The 13,436-nt window shown below is 45.1% G+C and overlaps 1 protein-coding gene across 1 annotated transcript in view; it reads right to left on the bottom strand.

Moving 5' to 3' along the window:
* The window catches only part of LOC101694623 (aldehyde oxidase 2), an 80,256-nt gene that overhangs the window by 52,668 nt on the left and 14,152 nt on the right, over positions 1-13,436 (bottom strand). The window contains exons 9-12 of the mRNA XM_045078535.1: positions 11,572-11,716; positions 6,823-6,915; positions 2,888-3,039; positions 1,036-1,129 (exon numbers count right to left, since the gene is read on the bottom strand). Coding sequence (XP_044934470.1) covers positions 1,036-1,129; positions 2,888-3,039; positions 6,823-6,915; positions 11,572-11,716 — 484 coding nt within the window. The remainder of the gene's footprint in view (positions 1-1,035; positions 1,130-2,887; positions 3,040-6,822; positions 6,916-11,571; positions 11,717-13,436) is intronic.

Here is a 13,436-nt window from a genome sequence, read left to right as displayed (position 1 = left end):
GGGTTTGTCTTGGGCACAGGCGGGGAGGACTCAGGAGAATGGCTGACAGGGCAGGGCCAGGGGCAGGCCTCTTGGGTCCTCCCTCCTGGGCGGGCCCCATGCCAAGCTGAATAGGGGCACGAGAGCTTTTCCTCTACCTCCCCCCACTTAGGGATGGGCTCATATTATGGCCAACAAACCCCTTGGGAGGGTTACAGTCGCCTGTGATATAATTCCGGGTCAGACACACCCCCAAAGTTCATGTGGGGAGCCGACTGATAGCTTCCCTGCACGCCGTCGCCAAAAGACTGGCACGCCGAGTGGGGTGGACAGAAGGAGAGGGCGTCTGATGGGTTGTCGGGGAGGGGCGGGGGGGAGCGACCACAGGGAGAAGCAGAGGCCTCCCGGGGGCAGTCTGTTGCAGACAGTGGTCCCCACCCCGTGTCTGTCTCTGCAGGTGACCTCAGCTGGACAGCTGGATGGACGAGCCAGGCTGTGCCCAAGCTGAGGCACAGCCGGGTGCACAGCGCCCAGTGAAGGGGCATGTGGCCATCCCTGGAGAAGCGGCAGCACAGAGGGAGAGGAACGTTTCCAGGAGACCGGGGTAGTTTTGCATGTAACGGTCCCACGGGAATGGTATTTCCCGCCAACATGCAAACTTAGTCACTCCCTTCCTCCTGTCCCCAGAGGGCCTGTGGTGTGGGCAGTGTGTCCTCCCTGGACTCTGGCTTCACACCCAGCACCTGAGCCGGGTGCGCATGAAGAGGAGGAGGGAGCAGTCCTCAGGCAGCAGACAGCCTTCCACTCGGTTGTCACACGCCACCACGGCTGTCACAGGCTGGGTTGTCACAGGCTGTGGTGGGGCGGGTGTGGCGTGGGTGTGCGTGTGGAGCCAGCAGGAGGCACCAGCCGCTCCCTAGCCTCCGTGTGCTTTCTTCCAGAGCCCGAGTTCCCTGCGCTGGATCAAGAGCCAGAAACCAGGGCTTTCACTTATAGCCGTTCCCTAAAAAGACAGAAAGTCCTAGGCCCAGTTCAGAAAGTTCTGGGCTAGCTTACCTTCTGATATCACATTGAGGGTAGCATTGCCTACAGCCAAAACTGGATTCAGATCCGAATAGCAGTGCCGACTTATAATGTGTCCCCCTAAGGACTAAGAAGAGATAGTTAGAGCCTTGGTCATTCTATCCCTCAGATCCTATGCCCCACAAGCACCTGCTTAAGTTCCTCTTGCAGTGAAAGTGTCCCAAGGAGTCTTGGTCTTGTTTGCAGAGGGGCTCCTTTCCGACCATCTGGGGGGCCACTCCCGCCCACTTTTTTGGATGGGGAAAGGAGCGGGCGGTAACTATCACACACACAGCATTCCGTCCGTTCTACCCCTTCACACACACTCACTCACTTCTCTCAACAGCCCAGTGCAACTGATGCCATTATCCCACTTTTCAGATGAAGACGCTGGGCACAGAGGAGTTATGAAAGTTGAGCCCCGTCTCCCAGCGAGGAAGGGGCAGGACTGAGATTCAAAGCCAAGTGGCCCATTGGGAACCACCCCCTGTTCAGCCTTGGCTGCAGCACAGGTGGCTGGGATACTGGCTACAGAGCTGCTGTCCCGCGTCTAACACTGCCTCCGTCAAGGCCAGACCTCCCGTGGCTGTGCTGGGGCCCTGGGATCCCACACCAATGAGGGAGAGTGGCCCTTTTCCTCTTCTGGGATCTGGCTGAGTCTACAGCCTCTCAGAACTTGGGAGAGAAATGACTGGCCATTCAACTTAATACTCTCCTCCCCACACAGTGATGGCGCTTCCTGTGACCACCTTGGGTGGCTGCAGTCTGCGCTGGACCATCGGGTGAGGACAGGGAACCCCACTCCTCTAGGAACAGCTTGAAGGTCAAGTTCTTGTTTCCATGGAGCTGAATTTACCTCCCTGGATTTTCCCTATCAGGCATACTTCTACCCTCTGTGGCTATACGAAGTAAATCACATCTATCCTCGTGAGTCGGTACGTATTTGAAGGCAGCGCTCGCCATCCCTCTGGCTGTCCCAGTCCCCACCATTCCTCTTTCTGATGTGGTTTGCAGCCCTGCACTCTCCTGCCATCATCTCCTCACCAGGCTGCAAGGTGTTACTCCGAGTTCTTGGCAGGAGGAATCCCTGGAAGAGCTTTTTCAAAGGAAAAAGCTTCCTTGGTACCCCATATCCCAAGGATTTCTCACATACCATTTGGAGGTATGTAGCAGAGGGAACACGCCTATTTTGAAAACCCATGTCTCTTCTGTTTCTTCTGAGGTCAGAAACAGCCAGACTTTAAAGCGTGACTCTCAGATCTGAGCATTATTCTCCAGCTATGGTCTGAACAGTATGGAGTAGAGAAGGCTACCCTCCTTATTTTAGGTATAATACTTCTGTTAATGCAGCCTTAAACTAAATTAGGTTCTTTGACAGTCTTATGAAATTAGCAAAATTATGACTTCCTTTCCCTACTTGCATTGTTATTTGGCTATTATAGTGAATTTGACTTAGAATCCTCTTTTAAATATATTTTTAAATGTTTGTTAAATTTTAAGTGTTTGTTTATTGTGCCTGTCGCTTCAGTCTGCTAGACCTTTTTGCATACTGATTTTGCCAGTGCTTATTTCAAAACTGCAACTGAGATTAAGAAATAGGTGCAGGTGCACCTGGTTGGCTCAATGGGTTAAAGCCTCTGCCTTTGGCTCAGGTCCTGATCCCAGGGTCCTGGGATCGAGCCCCACACCGGGCTCTCTGCTCAGCAGGGAACCTGCTTCCTCCTCTCTCTCTCTGCCTGCCTCTCTGCCTACTTGTGATTGTCTGTTGAGTAAATAAATAAAATCTTAAAAAAAAAAAAAAAAGAAATAGGTGCAGTGTGTGTGATGAGTGGCCCCCAGAACATACTGCCATATTCCGGATCTGCTGGCCCGCCAGAGTCTTCAGCTGCTTCAGGAGGGCTCGGTATGTCTGAGTTTTCTCCTCTGGAAGCTCGGAAACTCGCTCAGCCAAGATGTCTTTCACTTGGGCCAGACTGCAGCCAGCACCTATTGTCAGTCCTAGGAAGCAGGTTGTTTTTACAGGTGACGTGGGAGGAGCCATCGTGGTGCCGGCGCTCTTCACCGGCTGCACAGAGCATCACTGGGAACCTACAATAGCCCAGATACCCTCACTCCCAGATCAATTCAGTCAGAATTTCTGGACACAGGGCTTTTTCGAAAGCTCCCCAGGTAGTGCTGTGCAGCTAGGAGGAACCCCTGGGCTGGTCTGTACTCTTCTTTAGACAAATATAAGGAAACAGGCGAGAAAGAAGGAATGACAGCAACAACTAGCAGGGGGCAGATCCTACCAGGACTTTCCCCATCCTGAGCACAGTGAAACAATGCAAAGCTGTTTGTGACTAAGGGGAAGAAATCTGATGGCATTAAAGTAATGACAAGGGACTTTCAGTCACCTAGATCACTCTATAACTGATAATGCTTTGCCGCGGATTTGCACCCCTGCGGGCAGTGCTGCTGCTCAACAACCCTGACAAGCAGTTCCACGAGGGCATGGCCAATCTAAATGAACGCAGCTCCCGGAGGGGCGTCCCCAGATATTGTGTTGGGTGTTGTTGGGAGTCCCCAGGGAGTGGCCGGGAAGTGGGAGCAATGGGAGAGCAACCAAGAAGACTGCTTGTTCGTATCGGCAGGCCATTATACCAGCTCTGGGTTTTCCCTACAACAGGGAAGACACAGGTTCAGATCAGTCTTTGAAAGTGAAGAAGTCACCCAAACCATCAGGAGATCACTTCTCTGGCCTTTTAAAATGACTCCTTGACTTCCCCGGGTTTGTGGGAGGAATGGCTTGCACATACAGTCTGATTTGACATCACTTCCAGGGCTGGGTTCTAACTTTAGTTAGTCTGTTTTCAGCAGGTCGCAGGCTAGGCTTTGATTTTTCTCTTGTGGATTAACCTTTGAAGAGACGGTTTTACTCTCCCACATAGCTTTATCTTTTATCAATATTAAAAATGTAGTTGGCACAATACCTCTCCCACCCCTGCCAGCGCACCCACCTAACACGTTACACACCTGCAGTTTCAGTCATCACAGCTAACCTCAGTGATCAGGGAAACCACTATCTGTTCCTTATTATCCTTATAGGAAGCAGATTGCCTAAAGAACTCAACGTCTCCCTCCCCCTGGAATGTCTCAGCCTAGAGCCCGCACCCTGTTGCTGCTCAGTGTTTGATGAAAGGCGCTCCGGAACGTGGGAGCCCATCCCAGACCTCTCAGCGACGGCTCTTCGCTTTCTATCACCACAGGGTCCATTGGAGCTTGGTCTTTAATTCTGCAAAAATCCATACTTTTCTCTCCTGAGCAGTGGGAAGTCCAAACTTGTTTCCTGCCATGCATTCCCTCCTACCCCATAGACCCAGAGCCTTATTAGTAGGGAAGAAGTCAGAAATAAAAAGATGCTGTTGTTGTTGTTATTGGTGGCATTATTATTATTTTAAGGTCAGAAGCATTGTTCAGACCAGCATGACCATCTCGTATTCGACACAGGTAAGACAGGGCAGTGCAGCCCCGGGAGGGAGTGAAAGGCTGGCTATCTACTCTGCTCTATTTCGGTTACTTCGTGCTAGGCTTGACATGACTGTACTGAGAAAACTCTGTTTACTGTATTTCTATTCATGTTTTATTCCATCTTTGGTCAAAAAACCTAGCCTGTATTTCAATAGAATTGGAAAGAGCTCCAACTTTGTTTATTCTCAGAATGTGGGTTTTGCTCTAACTTCATGTTTTTCAGAGTGCAGGGGTCTATGGGATGAAGAGGTACGGACTTTCTGGAGCACTTATTGTATTAAAGATTTTGAGAGGAAAACCTGTATACCGAGTCAGACATGTATGTGGTTTGGATCAGCATGCACAATTTACACAAACATAAGCCTTCACAGAAATTTATTTCCCATGGGGGTGTGTCCTAGGAGGGGGGAACACACAATTTGGCTCCAATGTGCCTCTCCCCCACCAATGTTGGCATTCTTCTGGGCCTTAGGAAATATTTGGGAATCTTGGGAAAAGTTCTTGGAGGAACATTCTGCCACTAGAGGGTACTCACACTTTAATTTTAAGAGGGCCTGAGGAAGGCATATTGGCTTCCTCAGATGTCAGAATCTGGCTCTACTTTGTTTGTAGATCCAAACTGAGCAGTCCATTCCAACAACAAACTGGGCAGGCCACAGAGTGGGCCTGGGAGATGGGGAAAAGCTCATCAAGTGAGGAAAAGAGTTCTCAACTGGAAATGGGAGATGTGTGGCTTGGTGTCCTGGCCACCGGCTGATTTGGGGGAACTTAGGCAAGCCTACTCTCCTTTTGCAACTTGGCTCCCTCATGAAGAATTCCTAAGAATGAGGGATTTGGGTAACTCCGAGGAATCTGAATCGTGTTCTGAAGGTCCTCTCAGGCACAGACATAAGGGGGCTCAGTGACAGGGGGATGGTGAAAAGTCTCCCCTTTCCTCTGAACAGAGCAGCTTATTTTCATTTATTTATTCTGTTTAAGATTTTTTTTTGAGGACAGGGTTGGGGAGCTAGAGAAGTCCGAGAACTGGGCTAAATGATAGCCAGGGTGAAGATAAAGGAAGAGTTCTCCTGCCTTAACTTCCTCCCTATTCTGGTTACCTCCGCTGCCCATCCACTCCCCATCCACCCGTTCTGTCCCTGCCTCTTCTCCTCCTCCTGCTCTCACCAAGATTGCCCCCCAAGTCGAAGCACATTCCTTTCATTTTCCCAGAGACATGCGGATGTGCTATGGGAGTCGTCCGGAGGCCGGACCTGTAAAGCTGCAGTGCGGGGGCGGGATGAGGACGGGTCCCTTCCCTTGCAAATGGGTGGGAGATGCCGGGAGAGGCACGCCTGCTGGTCTGCTGGGCGGCCCGAGTTTGGCTGATGACCGTCAGGAGCCAGGAGGATAGGACCCCTGGATGGCAATGGTACAGCTCCTACGGACTCCCACAAGTGCACAATGGCCTACAAGCCAGACTTAGCTTTCTGTTCCGTCTGCCTCCTCGCTGCCCAAGTTAATAGAGTCATCCATACCACTGCATCCCAAACTCAGGTTCCTGACCCACTCATTCATTTATTTTTTCCCCAATGATTCATTCGTCAGTCATTGAAGCGAGCGCTTATATGCATGTATCGTACTATAGGCATGAGGTCACATGCTAGGAGCTCCGCGGGGCGAGGAAAGGAGTAAAATAAGGTTCCTTTTGTCAAAGGGTTTGCCGTGCAAAGTCTTGCAGGTTTTCTGTCTACTTTGTGAGTACCCGCCTTGCCCGATGTAGTAGCATTTGCATGGAGCGGGCCCTTAAGGATGTTGTAAGTGACTGGGGTGTTTGCCTGGGCAGGTCTTTGTCTCATTTTACCTCTCGCCGTTGTCCGCATGAAATAAGTAGCATTCGAGGGCCAGACAGTATTTCTTCTACTTTCTCCTTGCAAACATCCTCCCTCCTAGAGACTGACTATCAACCGATGGGTAGCACTAGTCCCTTGCTGTCTTCCCATCAAAATTGCACTGCAAATTTATTGTCTTTAGGTCACCATGGCATTTTATAGGCAAGAATCCTGCAGGTGACTATAAGGTCTTGAATGATATCATCTGAATACTTCATCCTCTGGGCAAAGCTTTTGATAGTAAGGTTTTATGGCGGGGATGTTATATCACATCAGAGAAATGATGAAGAGTTGGAAATAGGTCAGACAAGACTAATGTGTAAGTAGGTTCCAAGCTCCTTGGCAAGTGTAAGCTTTGGGCAGACAATGGTTCACCAGGGTTCTCCTAAGAGCACCAGGAACTCACCATCGCTTGTTTCGGATACCACACTGAGCTCAGGAATCCTAGCAGGAGAGAGGAGAACTGGCTGAAAATGTCCTTGAGATTTCATTGCAGGTCCTGAAAAGTAAATATATGTATTTTAGAGAGATTTAGGAAACAGAAAATGCCCTTTTTGGGGGCATTGAAAGTTTCTCATAAAAATATTCAGGTACTAATTTTTTAAAAATTGAGAATAAATGTGTACAGATATAAAAGCAGTGGCTATATACCCTGCAAAGTAAACTTAAAAGGATGCTCTTCCAGTAAAAGTATTTGCTTATTTTTTATATAGATAAAATAATGGATGGGAGGTTCTTAGAAAGCTCTTACATATTGGAACCAGGAGACATATATAAGAATATTCATAATAAGAAACATACAACCTACCGAAACTGAAGCAGGAAGAAATAGAAAATTTGAACTGACCAGTTACTAGCAATTTGAAGCAGTAATCAAAAAATTTCTAAGAAACAAAAGTCCAGGACCAGAGAGTTTCACAGGTGAATTCCACCAAACATTTACTTTTTTTTTTTTTTGAAGAGTTTATTTATTTATTTGGCAGAGAAAGAGAGCAGGAGAGCACAAACAGGGGAAGCAGCAGAGAGAGAAGGAGAAGCAGGCCCCTGGCTGAGCAGGGAGCCCGAAGCAGAGCTCAATCCCAGCACTCTGGGATCACGATCTGAGCCAAGGGCAGATGTTTAACAGACTGATCCACCCAGGCAAACATTTAAAGAAGAGATAATACTTATTCTTCTCAAACTATTCCAAAAATAGAAAAGAAAACTTCCAAATTCATTCTGTGAGGCCAGTATCATTCTGCTACCAAAACCAGAGAAAGATATGACTAATAACGAGAACTACAGGCCAATATCTCTGATGAACAGGAATGTAAAAATCCTCAACAAAATTCTAGCAAACTGAATTTAACACTACATTAAAAAAATCATTCACCACCATCAAGCAGGACTTATTCCTGGGATGCAAGAGTGCCTCAATATCCACAAATCAATCAGCTCGATGGGTCACATCAGGAAGAGAAAGGATAAAAACCATATGTTCATTTCAGTAGATGCAGAAAAGACATTTACAAGGTACAACATCCATTCATAATAAAAAACCTCGACAAAGTAGGCTTAAAAGGAATATACCTCAATAAAATAAACCCTCATGGCTAACAACATACTGAATGGGGAAAAACAAAAAGCTTTTTCCCTAACGTCAGAATAAGACAAAAGATGTCTAAGGACTAGTACTTAAACATAGTACTATAAGTCCTAGACACAACAATTAGACAACAAATAGAGAAAAGAACCACCCAAATTGGTAAAGAAGTAAAACTTTCACTGTTTGCAGATGTCATGATACTATATATAGAAAATACTAAGGACTCCATCAAAAATGACAACAACAATGTAGAACTGATAAATGAATTCAGTAAAATTGCAGGATACAAAATCAATGTATAGAAATCCATTGCAGGGGCGCCTGGGTGGCTCAGTGGATTAAGCCGCTGCCTTCGGCTCAGGTCATGATCTCGGTGTCCTGGGATCGAGCCCCGCATCGGGCTCTTTGCTCAGCGGGAGCCTGCTTCTCTCTCTCTCTCTGCCTGACTCTCCGCCTACTTGTGATTTCTCTCTCTGTCAAATAAATAATAAATAAAAATCTTTAAAAAAAAAAAAAAAAAAAAAAAAAGAAATCCATTGCATTCCTATACACTGATAATGAAGCAGCAGAAAGTGAAATTAAAAAAAACAATCCCATTTACCATTGTACCAAAAATCAGAAAATATTTAGGAATATACTTAACCAAAGAGATGAAAGACCTGTATTCTGAAAAACTTCAAAATACTGTTGAAAGAAATTCAAAATGACACAAAGAAATGCAAAGACATTCCATGCTCATGAGTTGGAAGCACAATATTGTTAAAATGTCTATACAACCCAAAGCAATCTACAGATTTAATGCAATCCTTATCAAAATACCAACAGCATTTTTGTTTTGAAGATTTTATTTATTTATTTATTTGACAGACAGAGATCACAAGTAGGCAGAGGAGCAGGCAGAGAGAGAGGAGGAAGCAGGCTATCTGCTGAGCAGAGAGCCCAATGTGGGGCTCGATCCCAGGACACTGAGACCATGATCTGAGCCGGAGGCAGAGGCTTAACCCACTGAGCCACCCAGGCTCTCCACCAACAGCATTTTTTAGAGAACTAGAACAAACCTACAGTTGGTATGGAACCACGAGAGACACCTCCCAAAGCAATCTTAAACAAAGGAAAAAACCACAGGTATCACAATTCTAGACTTTAAATTATATTACAAATCTGTAGTAATCAAAACAGGATGGCATTGGCATAAAAATAGACACATAGATCAATGGAACAGAATGGAAAACCCAGAAATAAACCCACAGTTATTTGGCCAATTAACCTTTGATAAAGCAGGTAAAAATATACAATGGGAGAAAGATGGTTTCTTCAACAAATGGCATTGGGAAAACTAGAGAGCAAGATACAAAAGGATGAAACTGGACCACTTTCTTACACCTTACAAAGAAATGAACTAAAAATGGATTAAAAACCTAACTGCAAGGTCTGAAACCATACAAATCCTAGTAGAGAACACAGGCAGTGATTTCTCTGACAGCATCCATAGTAACATTTTCCAAAGGCAAGGGAAATGAAAGCAAAAATAAACTATTGGGACTATATCAAAATTAAAATTTCTGCACAACAAAGGAAACAAGTAACAAAACTAAAAAGGCAACCTACTGAATGGGAGAAGGTATTTCTAAATGACATATCAAATAAGGCATTAGTTTTCAAAATGTTTAAAGAACTTACACAACTCAACAACCAAGAACCAAATAATCCAATTAAAAATGGGCAGGAGATTTGAACAGACATTTCTCCAAAGAAGACATACAGATGGCCAATAGACACATGAAAAGATGCTGAACATCACTCATCATCAGGGAAATGCAAATTAAAACTAGAGTGAGATACCACCTTATATCCTTCAGAATGGCTAACATAAAAACCACAAGAAACAACAGGTATTGGTGAGGAGGTGGAGAAAAAGGAACTTTTGTGCACCGTTGGTGGGAATGCAAACTGGCACAGCCACTATGGAAAACAGAATGGAGGTTCTTCAGAAAGTCAAATATTGGACTGCCCTACAATCTGGTAATTGAACTACTGGGTATTTAACCCCCAAATACAAAAATACGAATTCAAAGGGAGACATGCCCCTTTAAGTTATTGCAGCCTTATCTACAATAGCCAGATTATGGAAACAGCCCAGGTGTCCATCAGTAAATGATTGGATAAAGAAGATGTGATGTATACATGCAATGGAATATTACTCAGCCATAAAAAAGAGTGAGATTTTGCCATTTGCAATGACACGGATAGAGCTAGAGGGTATAATGTTAAGTGAAATAAGTCAGTCAGAGAAAGATGTATACTATATAATTTCACTCATATGTGGAATTTAAGAAACAAAACAAATGAGCAAAGTCCAAAAAAAAAAAAAAATGGAGAGAGACAACCTAAGAAACAGATTTTTAACTATAGAGAGCAAACTGATGGTTACCAGAGGGGACGTGGGTGGGCAATGGATAAACTATGTGGTGGGGATTGAAGACCGCACGCACCACGGTGAGCACTGAGTGACATACAGAACTGCTGCATCGCTACATCGTATCACCTGGAGCTCATATGACACTGCATGTTGACTAGACTGGCATTAAAATTAAAAATAATAAAAAAGGAATATTTGTAATAGCCAAAACTTGGAAAGCACTCCATGTCCTTCAACAGTAGAACAGATGAGCAGACTGTACGTGGTCAGACAACGGGACCCAGTAGTTACCTGCACCACTGGGAGTGTGTTTCAGGTCAAGGATGTTGAACAAATAAAGCAAACCGAAGAAGAGTAGTACTGTGTCAGTCTATTTCTGCGAAGTTCAAAAACACGCTAAAGCAAATGACACGTGGCTTAAAGGCTCAAATATATGTGGTAAAATTGTAAAAACAAGAAAGTGACTGACCATCGCCACATTCGGACTAATGACTGCTCTGAGCAGAAGGAAGGGAAGGGGGTGTGGTTTCGGAGGGCTCAGGGAGCTTTCCAAGTTCTCAGTAAAGTTCTCATTCTTAAACTGGGTGTGGGTGATAACTGTGCGTGCACCGTTAACATACATATTTTATACATTTCTATTATATCTACTCATTATTTAACAAAAACAAAATAAAAAAGATAAGATAAATGAAATGATTTAAAAAAAACCCTCTAATATTTTTTTCTCCACACCTCAGGGGTATCCATGATGTATACTCTCAAGGTATAGGTACATCCAACTTTGGAGACCATTTTATTATATTATAATATGATTTTTGTATTGTGCTTTTATATTATTAGAATATATACAATTTATATGTTATTTATATCTAAAATTATAGAAATAATTAGATCATTATATCATATATATATCACATATATTCATGACCTAAAATAGCATATTGTGTACTTCTATATTACATATTATATGATATAATGATCTAATTATTTCTATAATAATTTTTATAATACACAATTATGTTATATTCTTTTTATTATAAAGGATGAGGTTTTATCCTTGAAATGTAGAGCTTGTAGACTGAGAGTGAAGTAGGGGACAGGAGGTTGGGCGTGGCTCTAACGGTGGCACAGGAAACGCTGTAATCACTCACCCAGGGAGGTGTTGCCTGAGATGAGAGGGGCTTCAGGATGTTTGGCTTTCAGCTCCAGGAGATCCTTGAGGGTGCCAGGGGAGATCCAGGTAACCCTCTCTCCACGAAAGGTCAGAGTTTGTTTTTCTGGCTTCTCTGCCATTCTCTAAGTACAAAGGACAAGTGTGTATGCACATGGGCACACCTGCCTTTCAGAATCCCAGAGGGAGGAACATTCCTCTAGAGATAATGTGGGAGTCCCAGGGTCTACTTGACCAAAAAGATACTCATTACACTACACCCCTTGAATAATGCCTGTATTTCCACAATTAGATATTCACTTCTTTAACTTAAAATATGTAGCTCTTGGCTGGCCAATGATGATATAGGCTGGCCTCTGTCAATGACACTTCAGTATGCAGTAGTTGAACACAATTCAGTATCATGGCCTTAAAAATCATAATCACACTAATACTCCTAAATTAGCATTGTCAGCCTAGAGTTTTCCTCTGAAATCCAAACTCATAGATCTGAATGAGAACTTGGAGTCTCCTCTGAGATGTCTAATACGCATCTCAGATTTAACATACCCCAAACTGTGCTCCTCACATCCCATCCTTTCCAAAACCCCCAAAAAGGATCCCCCAAAGACCAAAAGGTCTTCCCCTTCTTTGTCAGTGGCCATTGTCCTTTCCAGCTGCCCAAAGTCCCAGAGTCAGCCTCAAACTCTCTCTCTCTCCTATACCCCACATCACATCTGGCAGCAAATCTTGTTGGCTCTCCTTCAAAATATTTCCAGAATCCATTCTCTTCTCAGCTACATGCTGACAGCCTGGTCCGACACCACCATCTCTCGGGATGGCACTAGCACCCTGACAAGGCTCGCTGTTCCTCCCCGTGCCCCTCGGCAGGCTATTCCCACCCCACCAGCCAGAATGATTCCCTCAGAACATTAATAGGAACCCATCCCTCCCCTGTCCAAACTCCCTAATCATTTCTCATTTCTTGCAGGGTAAAGTCAGCAGCCCAAATCCTTGTGGTCTGTTCCCCAGTAGCTTTCCAACCCCATTCACTATGCTCCAGGCGGGCCGCACCCTGGTCAGGACAACGGTTCTCCCACCAATGGCCCCTTTGCACCTGCTCTGTGCACCGCCTGGACTGCTTTCCCCCTACTGTGGAGGCTGCTCCCTCGATTCTGGTAGAACTTTTTTCAAACGTTATTTTCTCAGAGAAATCTTCTCTGGCCAGCATTCTAGCCTCCTTCTCAGTTTTTTTTTTTTTCCCCCCTTCTTATCACTTCTCACTGTATCTCTTATCTGTTATCTTGCTTAATACCTGTCTCCCCTACCAGATGACAATTCCTTGGGAGTAGGCTTTTGTGTTAGTTTTAGTCCTTGCTCTATATTTAGTACCTAGGACAGTGACTGGCGTGTTGCTGGATGATTGGTATTTGCTGAATGAGCAAATAAACACATCAGAACCCCTTCAGAAATAGGTATTTTATAGAATGGGACCACTGGATGCCAGAGAGGAGAGAGAGATGCTGATAGAGGTAAGGGTAGGGCTAGGGAGGGCCCTGGAAGTGCTCCTTGGGGTCAATCTATTAGTGTTGCTGGAAGACCAGGTTAGAAGCTGAGCAAAGCTGGATGACTAGGACAATCAATGGGGACACAGTGCAGATGACAATGATGAGAGTGATGACGAAGCCATTCAACAGAGAGCCTCTCTTGGGGGTTCAGGGAGTGTGTCCAGGGCATCAGCCAGGGAGGGCTTGCTGAGCTGGGCGGGGACAGGCTTCCTGGTGTAATCAAATATTTCCAGAGTTTGACAACTTCACAGGAAGGAAAGGGTGGTTTTATAAAACTGATTTTACAACCATTGACATT

The sequence above is a fragment of the Mustela putorius genome, unplaced genomic scaffold (genome assembly GCF_011764305.1).
Source record: "Mustela putorius furo isolate JIRA1106 unplaced genomic scaffold, ASM1176430v1.1 tig00000275_pilon_pilon_pilon, whole genome shotgun sequence".
In the NCBI taxonomy this organism is placed as follows: domain Eukaryota; kingdom Metazoa; phylum Chordata; class Mammalia; order Carnivora; family Mustelidae; genus Mustela; species Mustela putorius.
Note: the sequence above shows the minus strand (reverse complement) of the source record. Positions and strands in the feature narration are given on the sequence as shown.